The sequence below is a fragment of the Nicotiana tabacum genome, chromosome 18, assembly GCF_000715075.1.
Source record: "Nicotiana tabacum cultivar K326 chromosome 18, ASM71507v2, whole genome shotgun sequence".
Taxonomy (NCBI): Eukaryota; Viridiplantae; Streptophyta; class Magnoliopsida; order Solanales; family Solanaceae; genus Nicotiana; species Nicotiana tabacum.
This window is the reverse complement of record NC_134097.1, coordinates 59577115-59600321: the sequence shown is the minus strand read 5'-3', so window position 1 is coordinate 59600321 and position 23207 is coordinate 59577115. Positions and strand designations below refer to the sequence as shown.

Below are 23207 nucleotides of genomic sequence, written 5' to 3'. Positions count from 1 at the left end.
GAAAATTTAAGCTAAATTGTTTCCAAATTTAAAAAGGGGCCATTTTTTTTTAACATACCAAAAAGGAAATAGGTTCACATAAAATGGAACGGAGGGAGCAGTATTTTCAATCTTTAACGCAAAAGACAACTTTATCTTATCGTCCACGAAAGCAGCACTCCTGTAGGACATGCATACATAGGAACAGTAACTCAGAAGAGTCTCATAGCCTCAAAGATCAAGGTTACATATGAATCATGAATGGTTACAGTTTTACAATCAACTAGTACACAAATGGGATTTAGAGCAAGGAACAGCTAAAGCCGTAATTGTGCCTGGACATCATTTACGTTATGAAACATGTTATATGATGCAGCTCTATGCCTCCTACCTGTAGTATTTGGAAACCTGTGCCTATGAGAACATCAAGATGAATATTTTGGGTACAGGTTGTCAAGTAATACAGGTTACAAGTTAACAGGTTCCAGTCAGTAAACAGCTAAGGACAAGATCAACCTGTGTAAATGAATGTGAGGAGGTAACACACACCAGAGTAACCAAAAAAGGTTACCACTCCCCAAGGTTAACCTATTATTAAAATTATCGGCCTCTTAAAGCAGCAAATCGGGCAGTCAAATCATCATAATCTGGTAGTTTTGGATGCACATGATATGCCTGGTTGTCTGGCTGAAATGAATTGGCACGAGCAAATACCTTTGTTGCCTCTGATGGAGCAGTTTGCTCATGTGGGAGGGAAATAGATCTTTTGGGGAAAGGAAGCATATCTGATCCCATTTCATGTTGATCTCTGGTTGTTTGACTATTTGAGGATTCACCAGTATCAGGAGTTGTCAGATGTGAAAGATGAGCTTGTGGCTTTTTCCTAAGAGTTTCCACATCACATTTTAATGGTTTTTTACTGTAATGCAGCAACAGTTTATCTATCATTCTTTCCTCATCATCTTTCTGATGGCTTTCATCCTCAAACAAAATCTGCAAGCCTTTCCTTGAATGCTCCCTTCTCCGGCTACTTGAACTTTTCTTGACCACTCTGGCATCTTCAGACTTCCCCTCTTCGCTGCGATTTGACACTGATTTATGGTGCTTTCTCCTTACAGATCTTGGTTTTGGCAAGGTCAAACCATCCTTATGAGAGAATTCTTTCTCAAGACCGTGACTATTTGGTACAGGGGGTTTCATAGTTTGAGCCTCATGACCAGGAAGATCTGATTCTTTATTGGTCTTGTTTGTGTCAAGTTTATTGCGTGGAAAGGTACTTCTGAAATGCCCATCAAATTCAGAAGCAGACTGCATAGAACCCTTACGGGCTCTTTCTTTGCTATCACTTGGTTTTACATAGGGAGGAGGAACGGCTTTCTCTTTGGACTTAATATATGGTGGAGGCATAGCAAGGTTGGCATAGGATGTCAACCTATTTCCATTTTCCTGCTGAACCATTCTTGATGAGTTAACAGTAATTTTTTCAATGGCTGTGTTCCAAGCAGAAGAGACATCATCAGTTTTGAAAGGGAGTCCCCTACTCTCTGATCTTTCCATGAGAATCTGACCATGATTTTCATTGTATCTAGTGAATTTATCAAAACCTTCTAGCCTCTCTCCATGTGATGAACTGCCTGATTTTGCTTTCTTTATTGAATTATCATCTTTCTCTAGGACTGCTTTGTTTCTTGTCCTTGTCTGTTCCACCTCTTTATCAAACGACATATCATGTTTTCGCCCCTTGGAATAACTAGCTTCCTGCTTTATAAGCGGTTTATTTCCATGCATACTTGATTCTTTCGTTTCAGAGGAATTAAGATCCCGCTGCTCTTTCTTTAAGACAATACCCTCTCTGCCATTCTGTATATTATGTTGATCATTAAAGCCCTTTTGCCTTTCACCAAGTGCAACATCGAGTTTATCAGTTTTTGAACCACCACCCTTGCCATTTGGTAGGATGTGGTTGCCAGTAGAAGAATGCAAAGATCCACTCCTGTTTGGTTTGGCCTACAATAATCAACGAAAAGGCAATGGTGAAACTTCACTTGTATCTATATTTGGGGAAAAGTTATGTTTCATTTCCCCAGATAGTTGTTGTTGAAAGAAGTAGCAAATTAGGATACTTAAGGATGAACGTTTATTTTGGAGGCAAACACTAACAACAATTTTACACCTTTTAGCAGCCAATGGTAATCTCAGTTTTGAACAAAAAAGATGTACCTGTGCAAGTGCCATCCTTTGTTGAAATCCCATGGAGTCCCACCTTATAGAAAATTCTAAAGCTATATCTTGCAACAGCTGAATTCTCTTCTCCATTGCAGGTGGTCTGGAAGATAATTTCTCGACAAACTAATTGCACTGAAGGAAGTCAGATATAAAAGACAGATAAAATAAGATGTGCAGGATAGTATAATAAACAAATCACCTTCTGGTTAACAAAACATTCTAAGGAGTTCCCATATCTCTCCTGAAATAAATCCCTTAGCTCTCTCAATTCTGGCAAATCGGAGAATCTTGCTGCAGCAAACATCAATGATGCCACAGCTTCTCTGCAGTCCTCAGGACAGTCCCTGGATATAGACAGTATGTGTCAATTACTTGCTATCATATTTGGGGAACAATGGTTTTGTTAAGTGTCCTGCATTGGTCAAGGGAAGGATTGTTGTCTCCTTGCATGATCTTGGGTTTTCTCACCTCATGAGCTACCTTTTGCGATTGAGCTAGGCCCAGTGTTGTCAAAGGCAAAAAAAGCCAAAAAGTGCTCGAGGTCTATTTGGTATTAAGTGCAAAGCGTAGTTAAAGTGTGAGCTTTAGTTAAAAAAGGCGCAATGAAGAAAAAATAAAAATATATTTATAATGCAAGAAAAAAGTGACAACTTCAACAAACATATTTGTTGCTTAGTACCCGCTATATTCAAGATAGAACTTATCAGCAATGAGGTGTACGCCTTAGTGCCTTGTCTACACTAAAGCGCAACCTAAGTGAGACGAAGCATCTGCCTTGAGCTTCAAGGCTTAAATGCGCCTCAAATGGACTTTTGACAAAACTGGACTTAGGCCCAAGGTCTATTTTCTTAATATGGTACCAGAACCGGACCATTCCTCCTATTCTTGGTTTATCCAAAATTGGGCTCCCATTTATACTGTCCAAGCACCAAATGTCCAGCTTAGCATTGGGGTGTTGTTAAGTGTCCCATAAGCGCAACCTAAGTGAGACGAAGCATCTGCCTTGAGCTTCAAGGCTTAAATGCGCCTCAAATGGACTTTTGACAAAACTGGACTTAGGCCCAAGGTCTATTTTCTTAATATGGTACCAGAACCGGACCATTCCTCCTATTCTTAGTTTATCCAAAATTGGGCTCCCATTTATACTGTCCAAGCACCAAATGTCCAGCTTAGCATTGGGGTGTTGTTAAGTGTCCCATAAGCGCAACCTAAGTGAGACGAAGCATCTGCCTTGAGCTTCAAGGCTTAAATGCGCCTCAAATGGACTTTTGACAAAACTAGACTTAGGCCCAAGGTCTATTTTCTTAATATGGTACCAGAACCGGACCATTCCTCCTATTCTTGGTTTATCCAAAATTGGACTCCCATTTATACTGTCCAAGCACCAAATGTCCAGCTTAGCATTGGGGTGTTGTTAAGTGTCCCATAAGCGCAACCTAAGTGAGACGAAGCATCTGCCTTGAGCTTCAAGGCTTAAATGCGCCTCAAATGGACTTTTGACAAAACTAGACTTAGGCCCAAGGTCTATTTTCTTAATATGGTACCAGAACCGGACCATTCCTCCTATTCTTGGTTTATCCAAAATTGGGCTCCCATTTATACTGTCCAAGCACCAAATGTCCAGCTTAGCATTGGGGTGTTGTTAAGTGTCCCATAATGGTTGAGGGGGTTGTCGTCTCTTATGTAATCTTGGGCAGTCATCATCGCATGAGCTCACTTTTTGAGTTGATAACAAACCCAAGGCCCATTTTCTCAAACAAGTTTCACTTCTTTGGCCAGTTGCGATGTCCAATAGTCATAATCAGTGTGTTAAAAATAGAAGTGAAACGGTTGTAATTCACTGTAAGATCCTTCTAAAGAGACAAGAACTCACTGTAAGACCTTCTAAAAGAGGCAATATTTAAGGATACAATTTACGGTTAACCTTTAGAGCCTTGCACAAGCTGGATTTAGCACAGAAAAGTTTCAGTACAATCCCATGAAAAATGAGGATGTATGGAGAAACTTTGGTTTGTCTAGTCAACAAGGCATTTCACTGGGAGCACCTTGGCTGGAGATCAGATTATACTTCTTAAATGACTAGACAAAAGTGAAACGGTAAGAAACCGGTGAACTCAACCACACTCTACTTGACATTTAACTTACTAAAGTTCATTGATGGTAAGAAGTGCGGAACTTTCTGAGAATTTCCATCAGTCAATTGATGGATCTTTCAAAGTCTATGCCATGTCACCTTCGTCCCAACATAAGATGCTGATAAGTTATGGTCCAGTTTGCAGTAAGATGGCACTTCCAGATTAAAGATAGTTAGGCCCAATCTACAGAAAAGAATATTGTCTATGATGATGTATTTGGTACTAAATCTGGCCTTTCCTTTTAAGAATCACAACAACTGGTTGAGCTTGAAATAAAATGCATGGACCAGTGGATGATCCGTACATTATGTAGTTCCCTTTTACCCAGTTAATTTTACATGAAAATATTGTTTATCACTTTGAGTAACAACAAACTACCAAATATGAATATTTAAACAAGTTCAACAAATTGAACTCACATTCTTCACAAGGTTTCAAGAAACTACCAAGTCTTTTTGCATTGTGTTGCATCATGACTCATGTAAAGGCTCATGCGCGACTTGCTTAATTGAAGCCTTAAGGTAGCTCATTTTCCAATTTAGTTAGATCTCTCGCGGTATCCTATTTAAAAGAATTACTCACATCTGTTACAAATCAGATGTTCCCAAGTAGAAACTTTCCTTAACCAACCTTTTTTTTTATAAATAATTGTGTAATCCACTATAGAGATTAAAATTGCATAGAATGAAAGTAATGATATACCTTAATTTCTGCATGTAGGAGAGCTGCTTTACAATATATTCACAAGATTGTTCCACAAAGTCGTAGCAGTATAAGAGGCTCTGCCCTAGCAAAATTTCTTCAGTCTGCTTCACCTCGTCAGAAATCATTAAACCACATTAGATTCTAATTTTTCAGGATATAAAAGAGTGTTTAAAGAAAAGAAAGAATGCAATAAGCCTTGTCTTTTCATTCGCCTTTACCAAATCCCATTCCATACTTCTTCTGGCATTAACTAATATTTTTGTTCGGATGATTCTAAAAGGAAGTTCCTAATGCTATAAATTCCAATCAATTAAACTGCATCCATCCAGAATTCCATTTTCATCATGTTCTTCTTTTTTCACTTTTTTCAAAGCATAAAAACGGATCCAAACACAATTGGTTTCAGAAAAAATTCAGTCAAATAACGAACTAAACAAATAGATAGAACGCAGTAAATTCAAATCGGAACAAAATTATTGTAGAAAAAGAACTTAAAGCACGAAAAAGCTTTTAAAAAAAAAGGAAAAGAAATAAATCACCCTTCCAAAAGCATTAATATCGAGGCCATTATCAAGCAATTTGGCAAGATCTTCCTTCAAAAACCTTTGTTTCGCCTCTGCTCTCCGTCTCACCACCTCGATTCGCGTCCTCGTTGCCTTTATCAGCGATTTGCTTCATTCATTTCAAAACCAAACTCAAAACACAAATCGGAATATCCATATAGAAAAAGAAAAAAAGGAAAAAGTCTAACCATTTGGAGCTGAATCCACGGTTTAGTATACCATCAAGCATCTTTGATCTCAGTAGTCCTTCACTTCCAAATAAATCCCTCTTCACTTTTCAGCTTCAAGTAATCGTGTGTATATATATGTATATATTTGTGCAAGTCATGTAAACAGATCTATAAATACACAAAGTGAGCTTCAAACACGAGATTTGTAAAAGTATGGTTGTTTGTATGTATAAAACTGTGTGTATGTGCAGAGAGCAGTGATAAGTGTAGCAGACACTTTGGATTTGGGAGTTTTTAGGGGACTTTCTGGAATTTTTCTTTTAATAGAGAAATAATGACAAAGGGGGTCTAACGGATTTCAAGCTGTCCTTTTCTCGACTTTTTATTACTCCTTTTCTATTTTGTTTTCTTACCGTTTTAATTTTAGTCATGTTTGGTTAAACTAGTCTTTATAGACGTGTGTCTCCGACGTTATTGCCCGTCAATCATCACAAATAAGTATTTAGATAATAACAAAATGGACAAAATTTCTAGAAATATATATTTTTTTTGGTCAACAAACAAAATTATCCTCCCTCCGTTCCAATTTATGTGAACTTATTTGACTGAGCACGGAGTTTAAGAAAAAATAAAGACTTTTGAAATTTGTGGTCCTAAACAAGTTAAAAAGGGACCCAGATTATTTGTGTGGTTATAAAAGCTTCTCATTAAGGGTAGAATTGTAAGTTTAAGCTAAATTATTTCCAAATTTAGAAAAGGGTCATTCTTTTTGGAACGGACCAAAAAGGAAATAGGTTCACATAAACTGGAACGGAGGGAGTATTAATTTAAACGGTAACATTACAAAGAGCTCGTTGCAATACATTACAAAAGGAGTAATCAAAATGGTGATCATTGGAGTGATCACTTGCAAAAAAGTGGTTTGATAGGTGATCATGTCGTTGATCTGCAAAATATGTGCCAAGTTCACATGCATGCAACTTGTAGGACAAATTGTGTGGGTCAGAAACCTTCACAAGTCTTGGGTAGGAAGCTCCTTGTTGATCAGCCAAAAGTTGTGGTAGCAAAAAGGTGGGTGGCTGGGTAAGACTGTCGTTTGGTTTGGCACGTTTGAAGAGGCGCCATTCTCAGAGGCGGATCTAGGATTTAAACTCTATGGGTTCAACTTTTAAGATTTTTAATATTGAACCCATTATATTTTTAAAGTTATGGGTTCAAATCTATTATTTTTATAATTTTAATAAATTTTTACACATAAATTTTTACTCTGCGTCAAAAGTTATGGGTTCAATTGAACCCGTAACTACCATGGTGCATCCGCCTCTGGCCATTCCGAGCAAAGGTATGTGCAACGTAATTTTGCTCCATGTATGTGTGGATAATAGGAGGATTACCCAGCTGCTGGAGTAAGTACCTGCATTCCATTAACGTGGATGAGTAGTGTAAATTGTGTTTGTTAAGCATCGAGATTACCTCTGTAGAATCCACATTCACTTCTAATGGTATGAGTTGATGACGCCGAGCTAATTGCAAACCCTGTAATAATGCATGTAATTCCATATAGGTGGAGTTACCTGTGGGTCTTGTGCCCATGAAGCCTAGTAAACAGTGTCCCATGGCATTTCGGGATACTACTCCTATGCCATTTTTGTTTGGATTGCCTTTGGCGGCTCCGTCAGTATTTAATTTAATTATACCTATAGGCGGGGGGTGCCATTTGACATACATGTGCGTGGGTGCTGGTGATTGTGAATTTTGTTGGATAAGGTAGTGATATTCTACTGCTTGTGATAGCATATTCCGGGTTGAGGGAGGGGGTGGTGAGTGTCATTTAAAGAGGCAGTGATTTCTGAGTTTCCAAATATGTCATACTATGTGTGGAATTAGTATACTTGGGGGCAAGTAGAATGATAGGCAGGGAGAGATAGTGATTAATTGATGGTTGATTTGGATGGGTGGTGAATGTAGGAGATCACAAGCGTGTAAGGTATGCCCAAACCCCAATTGAGTCCATACGGTGAATATACTAGGGCATTGGAAGAAAAGGTGAGTAATTGTTTCTACACTTTGAAGACAAAGATTGCATGTATTGGATTGGGTGACATGGATATGGTGAAGGTAAGTATTGATACCCAAATTTTCCTCAAATTATTTTAAATTTGCATGTAGGCCATCAAAATTAGGTTTTCATAACAATTGGTATTTTTCTATAATTTTCCTCATATTTTACTAATTCATTTTATTTATTTATCCAGTATTTTATCTCTAATAATTAATTATAAATTGCATTAAAGATGATTTCAAAAGCATTCCTTGATTTAATATATCATTTTTGATCCTATTAAGACCGAATGTATTTCACAAATTAGCCAAATTGGCACTATCTGGTTATAATTGCAATGACTTTGCAACTATGGCCTAATTATATATTTTGTGTTATGTTTTTACTCAATAATTAGTCATTTATATTTTTAATACTAATTAATCATTAATTTAGTTTATTAAGCATCAATTTCATTTTTTATAATTATTAGCCATTTTTATAATTTATTTATCTATTTTTATGGGGTATTTAACAATTAGCCATTTTTAAATTTCAATTCTTGCCTAATTAACCCAGACCCCTAACCCAGTAAACTAGCCTAGTTACCCAACCCAAACTTAAAATCTTACTCGGCCCAACCCTCGTTTGATCTGAGTCGTTGATTAATTCAAATCAACGGCCCAGATTAATACTTACAATATTAACCCCTAAACGACTACCCCTCTTTCTCATTTTTCCCCTCGTGTCACTTCTCACCCGTCTCTTAGAATCCTCTCAACTCTCTCTAGAACCTTCGTCTCCTAAGATTTGTCTCTCCCCTCTCCGGCCATCTCCTCGCCGGAAACCATGAAGTTTCCGCCTCTCATCGACCTTATGGATTCGTCTTTCACACCTGTGTCACCGGTGGAGGCTCTCAAGTGACCCTGAGGCGGTCCACCCCCATCTCTGGTCTCATGCCATATTTTCCGGCCACCTATGGCCGTTCGAGTAAGATCTCTACATTTTCCAGCCAAAGGCCGGTGATATTTTAAGCTCTCTTCTCCTTCTTTGGGTTTTCTCTAGAAACCTGAGCTTTAAATCCTCCGATATTTTTAGATTTGTGATGGATCTATGTGTCTTTTAAGGTTCTCACCTGTTTTCCTCAAAAGATTTCTCTGATTTCAAATGATTTCCTCATTTTCCAGACTAGGGTTTCAACGATTTCTTTGTGATTTTTAGCATGTTCAAACATCACCCGAGTCTTTCCTTTTGCTCGATTCATTTTTGTTAAGAAACCCTAATACTTCTGGGTTCAATTAGAAGTTTGAGTATATTTGCGATGTGTTTGCATGTCTCTCATGAACATTCTAGGTTTCATGTATGTTCTATATGCTCTTGTGCTTCTTGCTCAATTTGTTCTTAGGGTTTCTCTGATTTTGTTCAACACATGTTATATCGTTTAATAGGTCTGACTATTTATTTTATTGATTGTTCACATAATAATTTATATTGATTTTTGTGTAATCTCCTTAGACCTGCGATATCTTCCCCATACTGATTTTTCGAATTGCTTCCTTACTTTTGTGATACTTTCCTTAGTTAGTGTTGATTCCCTGTGATTTTCAATCTCATTCGTGATTCTTTGAACTAACTTTCAGAATTAAAATTGTACTCTACCTTATTTATGTGCACAAATATGTTGTTAGTTATTTAACGTGTACTTTCCTTACTTGAAAATATTCTATACTTAGTCCTTATTACATGCTACATGCTTTTACTACTCCTACTATGGTAAAATTAGTCTTATAAGTAATTCTTTTCCTTATTTGTTACAACTTGTACCCGTTTGAACTATAACTCCCTAATTGAAGGGAGTCCGGGTCTTTAATTGATTTTGATTTGTATTATTTCTATAATTGTGCTAAGTCAATACTTATTACTTTATTTTCCTATATGTTCTCAAACTATAAATACTCTAACCTCTTTTTAGCATAAAAGATGAACAATTCCACTATTCTGAACTCTCTCTTACACACATACATACTCTCTTGCTTTTCTTGCTGTTTACTTGATACTCAGTCGGCTGCAAGCCAAAACTAAGTGATTACATTGCTTTACTGCTCTATTGTTCTACTACTCTACTGCTCTACACACTACTGCTCTACTTCCCTTCATTGTACTGCTCTTCACTCCTCACTTTGCACTTATTCTCTCATTTTTACTGGTATGTTTTCAGTTTAACTTACAATATCCAAAACAATATGTCTCTATTTGTATTGCACTTCCTTTTGTTTCCCTTATGCTTCTACTTGTGGTTCTGCTGTCTCCCTTGCAATTAGCATGCCTATTTTGCCATGTGATTACCCCTTCCCTGTAATTCAACATGTCTACTACTTTCTTATATTTTCTACTACTATTCTGCCCTAACCCCTAACCCCCAATACATTATAAGCATGTGTCCGTGACACCTACTTACTATGTGATCCTAAATCCTTCCCCCTAAACCTAATGTGTAACTCTGTTTAGCACCCCTTAATCTAATACTGTTAAGCTCCTAGCATGAACACTTTGTGATAGACTATTGATGTGACTATTTAAGTTCTGAGTACTTCTCTGGTGTTAACTTGTGTGCAAATATGCTTTCACATATGAACTACTTGTCCCCAATTCCTCCTTTCCCTGTTTGTGTTTGAACTATGTATGTTGATTTTGTTTTGAGTTGCTGACTGTCCTATTTCTTTTCTTCTTCAAACTGGTTTTCACTAAGGCAAACTCTTCCATTGCTTTCTAAAACTTATTTCAAACTAATCATTGTCAAAACTGTTTCCAACTCAACTCTTTTAAACCTATGTCAAACACTCTCACATGTACTCTTAGAAGCCTAGGTTCTGCCCCTTAATATGTGACTGTTTAGTGTAGACATGTAATTTTTGACTCTCCCCAAAATTTTACACCATTTAGTGCTTATATATTGGTTTTAGGTCTAACAATGCTATTTTAACTATTTTAAACCTTTTTTTTACTTTATTTTCTCTTAGAAATAAAAATTACAAAAAAATAAATTTTTTATTTTGAGTAGTTGGCATTCTGTCTAGCCATATTGGTTTGTCTTACTTTTAAAAAATAATTGAAAACTACAAAAGAGTTTAGTACAAGTTCTGTACTTGTTTGCCAAGGAAATTATTACAAAATATGTCTTCCTTTAATTTTAGATTGTTCTTTTTAAAGAGTATTTAATAAAAAATTAAAGTGAGTAGCAATTTCAAGTTTTTAGGTTTATCAGTATTTATGTTGCTATTTTGGTTGTTAATTAATAAGAAAGAGAAAAATGATTTGAAAAGGAAGGAAATGAATGTAAATAAGAAAATCAAAGTTTGTTGAATTTTTAAGTCTCATTCACGTGCCTCTAATTTCTCCTTTTTTTCAAGTGGGGCCCACCCCCTTGAATTGTTTTGACATGCTAGAGATGCTTTTTCTGGACTCTTGTTCTTTGCATTGTGGAAAATGAGCATAATGGCATTTTGATCACTCGGTTAATTCCACTCAGCTACACACAAGTAGGGACCACATGGTTTTGCTCTCACACATTTTCTTCCTCTATAAAAATTATCGACTCACTAACAGAATAGGAGGAGGAACCCTAGGAACCATAGACAAAGAGAAGCAACAACCACCACCCCAACTCCCTCTCAACTCCGCCGCCGACCAGCCAAGCAACCACCCAACTCCACCTCCAGCTAAGACCCTAGCAGCGACAAGCCTCACCCCTTTACCCTTCTGCCGCCGTCCCTCACCACCAAAAACTCGTCTGAACAAATATTCAGCCACTGCTCATCTTCTTCTTCCTCGCAAAAAACCCTATTTCCCAACACAAAATCAGTCGTTGATATCAGTCTACACATTTTTTCCGGCTAGTTAGTGGATAAAATTCCAGATCATAAAAAAAGTCCTAAAAACGCCGTCAGTATTCAACCGAACTCCGGCGAAGAACAATGGAGAAAAGCTGGAAATATTGAAAAAAAATGCTTAAATATGGCTTCGGATTCATCGAGCGTTCCCTTGTTTTCAAGAAATGATCTCATCACTCCTTTCTTACGATAACGCTGCTAGGGATTTGTATATGCACTTATGTGAAGATGCATTTTCCTACACTTCTTGAACAGAGAACTGGGTTTCGAGGTTTCCTTTAGAAGGCTGCTAGAATAGTTGATTGAGGTCATCTCGTGCTCGAGCCTTTTCAGTCCCGGCTTTTGTTCGTATCACTGTGGTTATAATTAAAATCACTTCCCGAGGTCCATTCTTCCCCCTATTATCTTTTTCTTTTCCTCGAATTTTCTTATGCATTAGTCTACGTTTGTTTGCACGCCATATTTTAATTGTTACTTTATGACTGGTTTGTGATTTCTCCTTTCTAGATCAATTTGACTTGAATCTTTAACAATAGACAACTTGTGAATTTATCTTATGAATACATATTGATACCTAAGTTTGAATAGGCATAGTAAATACCGTAGGGAGGCATCATGATTAAATGGGATCTCGCCTTTGGAATTCAAATGGAATTAAAAGAATTAGACAGTAGATGGCATGCTTTATTGCTATTTCGTAATTACCGGAATACTCGTAGAACGCTAGGAGCATGCTAGACCGTCGACATTTGGGTAGGCAAACCTATAGGACGTTCGTATTTTAGCTTCTTTTGAGGTTAGAGGTTGCCCCTTAGTTAAATTTATCTGGGGAATACCCCGAAGACTTTGTATATATTGTTATCCAGGATATGCCCCGAAGTGAATGTAAATGAAGGCCAAAGACTGAACGGTTCGAGGAAGCATAAAATAGTATTTTATTTTTGCTTTTATTTTCATTTAGGTGGGGACGACCTCGAGCCTCTTGCGTGTGTGTTTGCCTTTTCTGTGATTTTTACCTCAATTTGAATATTTTAAAAGCCGACTAGATCAAGTATGCAACCGTACTAGCTACGGGACTTGGGAAGTGCCTAACACCTTCTCCCCGAGCCAAATGAACCCCCTTACCCGAACCTCTGGTGCAGACTTAGTTTTAGAGTTCAAAGTTTTTTAAAAGGAAAAATCATTTTTTTCTAAAAAACGGTGACTCTGAGTTATTTCCTTTTGAACACAATTTTATCGCTTTTAATTAAAACCCCTTTTGAGCTTTACAAATCTCCTTTATATATTTTTAACAGGGTTAGTGAGGTAAAAAGGGGTGTAACATCTCTGGTGACTCTGCTGGGGAGTTGCAGGTTCGAGCTGATACTTGATCTTGTTAGCTTCTAGGATATTCATCTGAGGTTTTTGTTTTCTTTATTTGCTTTGTTTATTTGATTTGTTTGTCTTATTTGTTGTTTTGTTGGTTATTTGCTTATCGCTTTTCCTTATGTTTTTACCGCTTTATAATTGTCATCATCTGCGCAACCATGAGTCTTTTTTTTTTGCAACAAGTCTTTCGGAGTACGTTTGAGCGTGCACGGCCTTTTTGTGAGTCACCCGTGTCTTTAGGGGGTGGCGTAGGAGCATGGAGTGGGCGAACAGCTAGAGCAGCCGCCATCGACCACGTGCCGCCCCGAATTGTCTTGTCTAGTGAACCCCAAATTTAGGTCAGCCGGTAGGTCATTCTTATTTGCATCATGTCATTTGAACGTAGTAGGGCTCGGTCCCAAGCACCGTGTCCCTTTGTAGGAAGCCTATCCAAATTTTATCAAAAATGAGCCCGTGGCCCAAAACGATATTCAATCATCTCTATGTGATACATGTTGCATCTTTGAGAGTAAAAAGGTCATTTGGCGGACCGATGTTTGAGAAAGAAGGGTGAAAAATGAAGCAAGTAGGGCCTAGTTGTATTTTCTTTCACAACTTTTTCAAGAAAAGACCAAAAAAAAGATTTTGCACTTTTCTAAACATTTTCCAAAAAATCAAAAAAAAAAAAAGAGAAAAAGAAATCCAAAAAGATTTTACACTTTCCCATTATTTTCCAAAAATTCAAAAAAAAAATAGAAAAATAAAATCCAAAAAGATTTTACATTTTCCATCATTTTTCAAAAAGACAAAAAAAATATTTTCCCAAATTAGTGTCATTTTTTAAGCTTTCTCTCATATCTAATCTTCCCGAACTACGCTTACCTGATTCTCGTCTTTCGAGGCGGGATATGTAGGCAAGCAACATAGGGTCCGGTCTTCCTAGTGAGTCTTAGGTTCTTGGCTTCGCAGGGTCTTAGCCAAATCTTGCATGTCTAGCCACTTTTGGCCACATCGGCCATTCTTGCAAAATGAGATTATTTTCGCAAAAGTGGCTCGATTACCCATTTCTTAGGATATTAAGTCCACAACTAGGTGTCATATTACTTTAAGGTCCGTCCTTATTGAGTTTGCATCTTTAGCCACTTTTGGCCATATCGGCCATTTTTGCAAAATAGGTCATTTCTGCAAATTAATTTTGGGACATGATTATTGGGAGTTTAAATCCATATAAGCCTTAGTGAAGTATTTTTTCATGTATGTGAGGTCATCTTTGTTGAGTTTGCCCTAATAGCCACATTTTGGCTACGTAGGTCATTTTGCAAAAATAGCCTTAATCATGCCTTGCATGTGTCCAATAGAAGGTGTCGTGGCGTCTCATGTGTCTTGAGTCACTAACTCTATTTGATCTTATTTTTTCCATTTAGGTATGAATCAGTGTACCAGAGCTCGAGCATGACAAATACCCCAAGACTACTGCATTTAGGAGCTGCATATAGATACTTTTATGTTTTGGGTGTGTCATTCATGTTGTCTTTTACTTTTTAGTCCTATACAGTTGAATTGAGTCCTTTAGTTGATGTCAGAATTTTTCATAGTATAGTTGAGTTTGTCGAGTCTCTCATTATCATACTTCCTATGATGTATTCAAAAAAATGTTATAAATGAAAATCCAAAAAGATTTTTGTTCCTTAGTTTATTTTGTCCATTATTTTTTCAGAACTACGCTTGATCTGATTCATGCGGGACATGATACGTAGGAAACCTACATATGGTTCGATCGAATCATTTTTTAAAACTAAAAAAAAAAGATGAAATTGTGGATGTGGGAAGTGAGAGGAAAGAAAAAATGTTTATTAGAAAGAAAAATAAGCAAGCCAAGAAGTGCTAGAAAAGAAAGAAAAGAGAAGACTGAAATGAACAAAATTGGGATGATGCCAAATGACTTTGTGACCCTCGAAGTCATTTTAGAACCATTAAATTGTTGCTAGGGGCATTGCACGCAATGTGATATTTCTGATAAATGTCCTAACGCTAACATGTTGGCTTTGTTTTATTCCTCTTTGTTACTTTCATTATTATCATAACAGAGGGTGGTTAGTTTGTGGCACTTTGGCGAGTCATCCACACAACACAAGGTCAAAAGCAAGGAAGCCATGGCTAGCAAAGACTTGGACGCATGCATTGTCGATCCTCCTAAGGAGATTGTTGAATCAGAATCTAAGTTGGAAGAGGTCCTAAGGTTGAAAAGACAGATGACCGAAATGTACCAAGCCTGGATTAGTGGGCGTTCTCCACCATTATTTCCCACTAGCTACACTGAAAGCCTCGTCACCATTCCGTCATTGTCATAAATCCAGATTTCCACTAGTACTGATGTCTTCCAAACTTTCCATACTCCACCAGCCAAAATAACCGCATACCCTGGTCTGACATCTTCTCCTATTTTTGTAGCCCCTCCGCGACTACCCTCCATCGATCTTCTAATGAACCTGCGTTCAAAGTCCCCGATGCCCAACACTATGCTCCAGTACCCACTTTCAAGGTCTCGGATCCATACTCTTACGCTCCTCATTTTGAGCCTCCCGGTAAAGCTAAAAAGTCTGCTAAGACAGTGAAGAAAGATGAGATATCTAGAAAGCTGAAAGGTATAGAACAATCCTTAAAGAACATGCAAGGGATGGGAAATAACATGTCTTATAACGACTTGTGTACGTTTCCGGATATTCGTCTGCCTGCGGGGTTTAAAATACCAAAGTTTAACTTATATGATGTGCGTGGAGATCCAGTAGTCCATTTGAGGGGTTACTACAATGAAATGAGAAGTGTTTGCGGGAAAGATGAATTGTTGATGGCATATTTCAGTGAGAGTTTGAGTGGGGAAGCCTTGGAGTGGTATACTCGTCAAGATGTCAGTAAGTGGCACGCATGGGTTGACATGGCTCAAGATTTTGTTCGGATCTATCAGTATAATGTAGATATTATCACAGACCACTCTTCCCTATCTCAAATGGAAAAGAAACCCAAGAAAAGTTTTAGGGAGTTTTGGTTCAGATGGAACGAACAAGTTGCTCGGGTCAGTTCTCCGATTGATAGAAAAGATGTTGCTGAGCCCTGCAAACGACAGGACCCAGTGAGCAACCCTGCTAAATGCTTTTAGCCTCAATACCGACCCCATGAATATCCCGGAGCTCCACATAATCCAACCCACTATTATCCTCTAAATAATGTCCGACCATCTGTCCAACCACTGGGTCACTCCCTGGGGTGAGCATCAGCATCCCAAAATTCTCGTGTGCCTTCACAGCATTTTCAGGCACCCTATAACCCTAAAAAACATAGGCATGGAGGGAAACAAAGGCAGAAAGATAATTTCACGCCAATTGGAGAATCCTACACAAGCTTGTTTGAAAAGTTAAAACATTCTGGCCTGATTGAGCAGCTCCTCGGCTATACTCCAAACCCGTATGCAAAAGGTTTTAATCCTATTGTACGGTGCATGTACCACTCTAATGCCCAAGGTCATAGTATTGAAGATTGTCGTACTTTGAAAATGGAGATAGAAAGAATGATTCAAGAAGGGATAATTGTGGTCCAAGGCAGTAATACCCCAAGTGTCACACATAATCCTCTACAGGCACGTGACTACGCACAAATTGTTGGGATGGTTTGCCATGACAACAAATGTGCAGGTTCTTTCAAGTCCTTCAGTGAGTCATTTGTGGCAAGATCTCTTAGGGGGTCAGTCGCTAATTCAACAGTTAGTGCTGAGGAAGGGTTATTCAAAGGAGTCAATGAGCCACGTGGTGAAGATAGTATGATTGAAGCTGGTGAAGGTCCCAGTAATTTTGATATGCAACTCAGTGGCTAAGATCTCAAGTTTGGTAATTAGAAAGAACCTCATTTTCTCATCGGGAAGGAGTCTTCGTAGTTCATTTTGACATTTTTTCTACTATCCGATTATTTCAGAGTTGTAGCCCAGATTTTATCTTATTTGTTCTGGTGATTCAAACCCTTCTATCCTCTTTTGCCTATCTCTAGGAGTCTTGTTAGTTAGTTTTATGTCTCTAAGTCTGTCATCTAGGGTTGTTTCAGGGCTTTAATATAGATCTTATTCTGCTGTTCAAACCCTTCCATCCTTTGGTCAAATGAGATTTTATTTTTCTATTATTTGTAGTCTTCGTTTAGTTCTTTTCTTGTATATAGTTCTCTCCAGGCCAGTTCTAGTGACATGACATGCATGTAGAGTTTTTAGCCAGATCTTGAAAGACAATTTAATCATAGAATAATGAAACATAGTTTTGAATATGATAAAAAGATGCATTTGAGGAAACGAGTAAAGATTCACGCATTCTAAGATAGCCTGAAGCTTGAATTGAGTGAGACCGAGGCAGTTTGTCTGGGAAATCAAGAGGTTGATAAGAGCATACAACAAGGAAATGTCTCCCGAATAGTTTGAGGTAGATCATTCAGTGTAGAAATGCATTCTTTCACATCAAGATAAGGTTGAGTCAAGTCTGCTTCGAATTGGCAAGGACCATTCATTGGGACAATGGTATTGCCCATCGGCACTTTCTGTTTGTGTTGATGCCATCGAGAAATATTATATGAGTTCTTTGCTCATTTTCAATTGCATTTTGTACTTGGCATGTTCAAAGTTGAAATGACGAAGGCATTTTGTTCCGCTACCCAAACACTTACATCATTTGCTACCCGTTTTGAGCCTTATTTATTTTCTTTCATAACCCTCTTTTGGAATCAGGAGTAGAATTAGAGATTGGAAAAAATGAAAATGAAAAATAAAGAAAAATAAAAAAAAAAGAGAGAAAAGAAAGAAAGAAAAAATGGAAAAAATAAAAAAATAAAAAAAAGAGAGAAAAGAAAAAAAAAGCAACAAAAACAAATAACTTTTGTTTGAACTACGTTCGACCTGATTCCTTTTAAGGATACGTAGGCATCCTTACACGGTTCGGTCCTTTCAAAATAAAAATCCAAAATTCCCCAAACCCAAAGAAATTGGGGCAGAAGTTTCGGTTTTGCAAAAGATCTGATTCCAAAAGTTGTAATTTTTAACCCTTCTCATCTTAAATTATTTTGAGCCTTCATGCCACCCTTTCTTTCTAGCCCTGTCCAAAAGCCTACATTACGGTCCAGAAAAAGACCTTCCGATCAATCTTTGTGGATGCCAAGCCAAGCGAGATAGAGGTATGATTTACATCATGGGTAACACTTTGTTCATGGGCACAAGGGAAAAATGAATAAAATGAGAGTCTTATTGGTGAAAACCCTCACGGGCACCGTAAGGCAATGGTGAGCTGAGAGAAAATTTAAAATGAGAGAGTCTTATTAGTGAAAACCCTCGCGGGAACCATAAGGCAATGATGAGTTAAGAGATGAACAAATGAGAGAGGCTTGTTAGTGAAAACCCTTTGGGGAACTACAAGTTGAATGAGGCTCATGACTTTACAGAGAAATTAGATCAGTGAAAGCCCGATTTTTTGAAGTATGAAGGCATGACATGAACTGAAAATATGATTGGTTGGACGGATTAGGCTGATCAGTCCGAAATGCATGTCATGATCATTGGAGCCAGCCGCTTCACTCAAATAAGTCTTCTTTTTCCCCTTCTTCTTCACATAGTCATCCGTGTTCAAAATTTTCCTTTGTTCCTTTTGCCAAAAATCATTTCACTTTGCTCTTTGAGTCTATCTTGATGAGTCTCTTTCGAGTTAGCCCTTGTTGAACAAGTAGGAAAGGATTCCAAAGCCTACTACCAGCTTCTAAATTGCACAAAGCAGAGTTCGGCCAGGCACATCACAATTGACATGGTTTTGAATAAGCAGTATGGTGATAACTGAGGTTCAGGCAATCAGGTGAATCTTGAATTTTGAGAAAATACAAGGATTCAACAACTTTCAGAATGAAAACACAATGCAACAAGTGAGTGTAAGAGATTCAGGTCATTCAGAGGTTTTTGGTCCAATTCCAATCAAAAGGTCCAAACAACTCCTTGCTGGCATGAAGCAGCTAATCAGAATGAAGCATGGCAGTGGTAGAAGCAGACACTCAGAAACGATGCCACAAACTAACCACCACATTTTCAAACTAATTTTTTTTTATTTGTCTGAAACAAGGGCAAGAAAATTCATTAATCCATAGGGACCCTCCCATGAAGAAGGCATGGTTCAGGGGCAAGAAATTCTGTTTAGAATCCTCCAAGAAGGGAGCATGGCTCAGGTAAGTTCATTCTCGGCTTTTTAGGACCCTCCTGGATAATGGGATTTAGTTTTCAAGTTTTCAAGACCCTCCTGGATAATAGGATTTAATTTTAGTTTTTTAGAACCCTCCTGGATAATGGGATTTAGGTTTTTAAGCTTTCAGGACCCTCTTGGATAATGAGATTTAATTTTAATTTTTAGGACCCTCCTGGATAATGTGATTTAGTTTTCAAGTTTTCAGGACTCTCTTGAATAATGGGATTTAATTTTAATTTTTCAGGACCCTCCTGGATAATGGGACTTAGTTTTAAGTTTTCAGGACCCTCCTGGATAATGGGATTTAGTTTTAAGTTTTTAGGACTCTCCTGGATAATGGGATTAATTTTCAAGTTCTCAGGACTCTCCTGGATAATGGGATTTAGTTTTAAGTTTTCAAGACCCTCCTAGATAATGGGATCTAGGTTTTTAAGCTCTCAGTACCCTCCTAGATAATGGGATTTAGTTTTAAGTTTTCAGGACCCTCCTGGATAATGGGATCTAGGTTTTTAAGCCTTCAGGACCCTCCTGGATAATGAGATTTTGTTTTAAATTTTCAGGACCCTCCTGGATAATGGGATCTAAGTTTTTAAGCTTTCAGGACCCTCCTAGATAACATGATTTAGTTTTAAGTTTTCAGGACCCTACTGGATAATGGAATTAATTTTCAAGTTCTCAGGACCCTCATGGATAATGAGATTTAGTTTTAAATTTTCAGGACCTCCTAGATAATGGGATCTAGGTTTTTAAGCTTTCAGGACCCTCCTGGATAATGAGATTTAGTTTTAAATTCTTAGGACCCTCCTGGATAATGGGACCTAGTTAAAATTTCAAGATCTTCATAGATAACAAGATTTAGCGTAAGTTCTACCTTTAGGAAATATAACTTAGCTTTAAAGTTGTCACTCTTAAGATGAGATTTAATTTGAAGTTTTCAGGGCCCTCCTGGATAATGGGATTTAGATTTTAAATTCTTAGAGCTCTTTAGGTAACATGATTAGATTAACACTCACAGATGTATCCAGATTCCAAACTGGGGCAGAAAAATTTCTTTTGTTTTGTCTATTTTGTTGTAATGTCAGGCGCTCACCTGGAGAACAAGGGAATACAGTTCAAGTTTTGGCAATCAGGCGCCCACCTGGAGAACAAGGGAATACAGTTCAAGTTTTGGAAATCAGGCACCCACCTAGAGAACGAGGGAATACAGTTGAAGTTTTTTCAATCAGGCGCCCACCTGGAAAACAAGGGAATATAGTTCAAGTTTTGGCAATCAGGCGCCCACCTGGAGAACAAGGGAATACATTTCAAATTTTGGCATCAGGCGCTCACCTAGAGAACGAGGGAATCCATTTCAAGGTCTTTTCAGAGTCACTTCGAATTTCAAGGCAGTAGCAGGTGCCCACCCGAAGAACGAGGGAAGTCATTTCAGAATTCAATTCAAGTTAGAAGTAGCAGAAGCTCGTGGCAAGAATGCGAGTCAACAGTCCGAGATGACCAATAGAAGTAGTCTCAATCCAGAATAAAAGAAAGGAAAAAAAGAAGTGAATCCAAAACGCAGAAACAGGTGAAAGATGTGAACTGCTCAAGACATAGTTGAAGTTATGAGAATTGCATGCCCGGTCTTGATCCAAAGAAGTTGTGGAGGAATGAATCAGCACCTGCAGCTAGCAAGCATCAAGGTTCAAATCAAAAAGTCTGCATGAAGAACCATTCAAGACTCAAGATCAAGTTTCAGCAGACTTCTAGATAGGGATCTTGTAACTCATAGCTGATAGGCTTGCTTAATTCTTTTAGATTTTGATTTGATGTAATAACAGGATCGTGGACCGGAACCTCAATGGCACCATAATCGGCTCTCCATCTCGGTATACTCCATCACTCTTTCTAATTCTAAACTACACGTGACCTGATTCCTTTATAGCCAAGGATATGTAGGCAGCTCAGAAACCAGGTCTCAGTCACGTTCTCCTTTCTTTTAGTTTTTGGTCTCTCTAAATAAGGGTCGGGTAAAAAAACCTATCTCGTTATTCTTTGTCTGAAAACTCTTCGTGTTTCCAGTCAAAGAGGGACAGCTGTAGATATGTAATTTTTTACCCTCCCTAAAATTTTACATCAATTAGTGCTTATATATTGGTTTTAGGTCTAACAATGCTATTTTAATTATTTTAAACCTTTTTTTACTTTATTTTCTCTTAGAAATAAAAATTACAAAAAAATATTTTTCTTATTTTGAGTAGTTGGCATTCTGTCTAGCTATTTTGGTTTGTCCTGCTTTTAAAATATAATTGAAAACTACAAAAGAGTTTAGTACAAGTTCTGTACTTGTTTGCCAAGGAAATTATTACAAAATATGCCTTCTTTTAATTTTAGATTGTTCTTTTTAAAGAGTATTTAATAAAAAATTAAAGTGAGTAGCAATTTTAAGTTTTTAGGTTTATCAGTATTTATGTTGCTATTTGGTTGTTAGTTTATAAGAAAGAGAAAAATGATTAGAAAAGGAAGGAAATGAATGTAAATAAAAAATCAAATTTTGTCGAATTTTTTAGTCTCATTCACGTGTCTCTAATTTCTCCTTTGTTTTCAAGTGGGGCCCACCCCCTTGAATTGTTTTGACATGCTAGAGATGCTTTTTCTTGACTCTTGTTCTTTGCATTGTGAAAAATGAGCATAATGGCATTTTGATCACTTGGTTAATTCCACACAGCTGCACACAAGTAGGGACCACACGGTTTTGCTCTCACACATTTTCTTCCTCCATAAGAATTATCGACTTCTTAACAGAATAGGAGGAGGAACCCTAGGAGCCATAGACAAAGAGAAGCAACAACCGCCACCCCAACTCCCTCTCAACTCCGCCGCCGACCAGCCAAACAGCCACCCAACTCCACCTCCAGCTAAGACCCTAGCAGCGACAGAGCCTCACCCATTTACCCTTCTTCCGTCGTCCCTTACCACCAAATACTCGTCTGAATCAGCCACTGCTCATCTTCTTCTTCCTAGTGAAAAACCCTATTTCCCAACACAAAATCAGCCATTGATATCAGTCTACACATTTTTTCTGGTGCAACATAGTCAGTGGACAAAATTCCAGATCATAAAAAAAATCCCAAAAACGCCGTCTGTATTCAACGGAACTCCGACGAAGAACAACGGAGAAAAGGTGGAAATATTGAAGAAAAATGCTTGAATATGGTTTCGGATTCATCGAGCGTTCCCCTGTTTTCAAGAAATGATCTCACCACTCCTTTCTTATGATACCGCTGCTAGGGATTTGTATATGTACTTATGTGAAGATGCATTTTCCTACACTTCTTGAACAGAGAACTGGGTTTCGAGGTTTCCTTTAGAAGGCTGCTAGAATAGTTGATTGAGGTCATTTGGTGCTCAAGCCTTTTCGGTCCCGGCTTTTGTTCGTATCACTGTGGTTGTAATTAAAATCACTTCCCGAGGTCCATTCTCCCCCCTGTTATCTTTTTCTTTTCCTCGAATTTTCTTATGCATTAGTCTACGTTTGTTTGCACGATATATTTTAATTGTTACTTTATGACTGGTTTGTGATTTCTCCTTTCTAGATCAATTTGACTTGAATTTTTAACAATAGACAACTTGTGAATTTGTCTTATGAATACATGTTGATACCTAAGTTTGAATAGGGACAGTAAATACCATAGGGAAGCATCGTCATTAAATGGGATCTAGCCTTTGGAATTCAAATGGAATTAAAAGAATTAGACAGTAGATGGCATGCTTTATTGCTATTTTGTAATTATCGGAATACTCGTCGAATGCTAGGAGCATGCTAGGTCGTCGACATTTGGGTAGGCAAACCTATAGGACATTCGTATTTTAGCTTCTTTTGAGGTGAGAGTGTGCCCCTTAGTTAAATTTATCCGGGGAATG

At 37.8% G+C, this 23207-nt stretch overlaps 1 protein-coding gene and 1 long non-coding RNA gene across 3 annotated transcripts; one reads left to right on the top strand and one right to left on the bottom strand.

Annotated features, from left to right (window-relative positions):
- Positions 1 to 205: 205 nt before the first annotated feature.
- On the bottom strand, positions 206 to 6103 carry LOC107796377 (uncharacterized). Its single transcript, XM_016619129.2, has 6 exons — positions 5797 to 6103; positions 5585 to 5717; positions 5043 to 5146; positions 2405 to 2549; positions 2200 to 2328; positions 206 to 1986 (listed from the first exon to the last, which is right to left on the bottom strand). Exons 1-6 carry the CDS (start codon positions 5835 to 5837, stop codon positions 580 to 582), a joined length of 1959 nt encoding a protein of 652 aa, XP_016474615.2. The 5' UTR covers positions 5838 to 6103; the 3' UTR covers positions 206 to 579.
- Positions 6104 to 11212: 5109 nt separating this feature from the next.
- On the top strand, positions 11213 to 22865 carry LOC107793961 (uncharacterized). 2 transcript variants are annotated; one of them, XR_001649844.2, is made up of 3 exons: positions 11391 to 12093; positions 13005 to 13061; positions 14481 to 22865. It is a non-coding gene; the product is annotated as an uncharacterized LOC107793961 (long non-coding RNA). The 2 variants fall into 2 exon arrangements; XR_001649845.2 differs by lacking the exon at positions 13005 to 13061 and having other exon boundaries at positions 11213 to 12093.
- The last annotated feature ends 342 nt before the right edge of the window (positions 22866 to 23207 follow it).

Coding starts and splice junctions, on each gene's coding strand:
- LOC107796377 (XM_016619129.2), bottom strand. CDS start 5,837: ATGCTTGATGGTATACTAAACCGTGGATTCAGCTCCAAATG. Junction 2,550..5,042: donor TCCTACATGCAGAAATTAAG/GTATATCATTAC, acceptor GTCTATATCCAG/GGACTGTCCTGAGGACTGCA. Junction 2,329..2,404: donor AATGTTTTGTTAACCAGAAG/GTGATTTGTTTA, acceptor CAGTGCAATTAG/TTTGTCGAGAAATTATCTTC.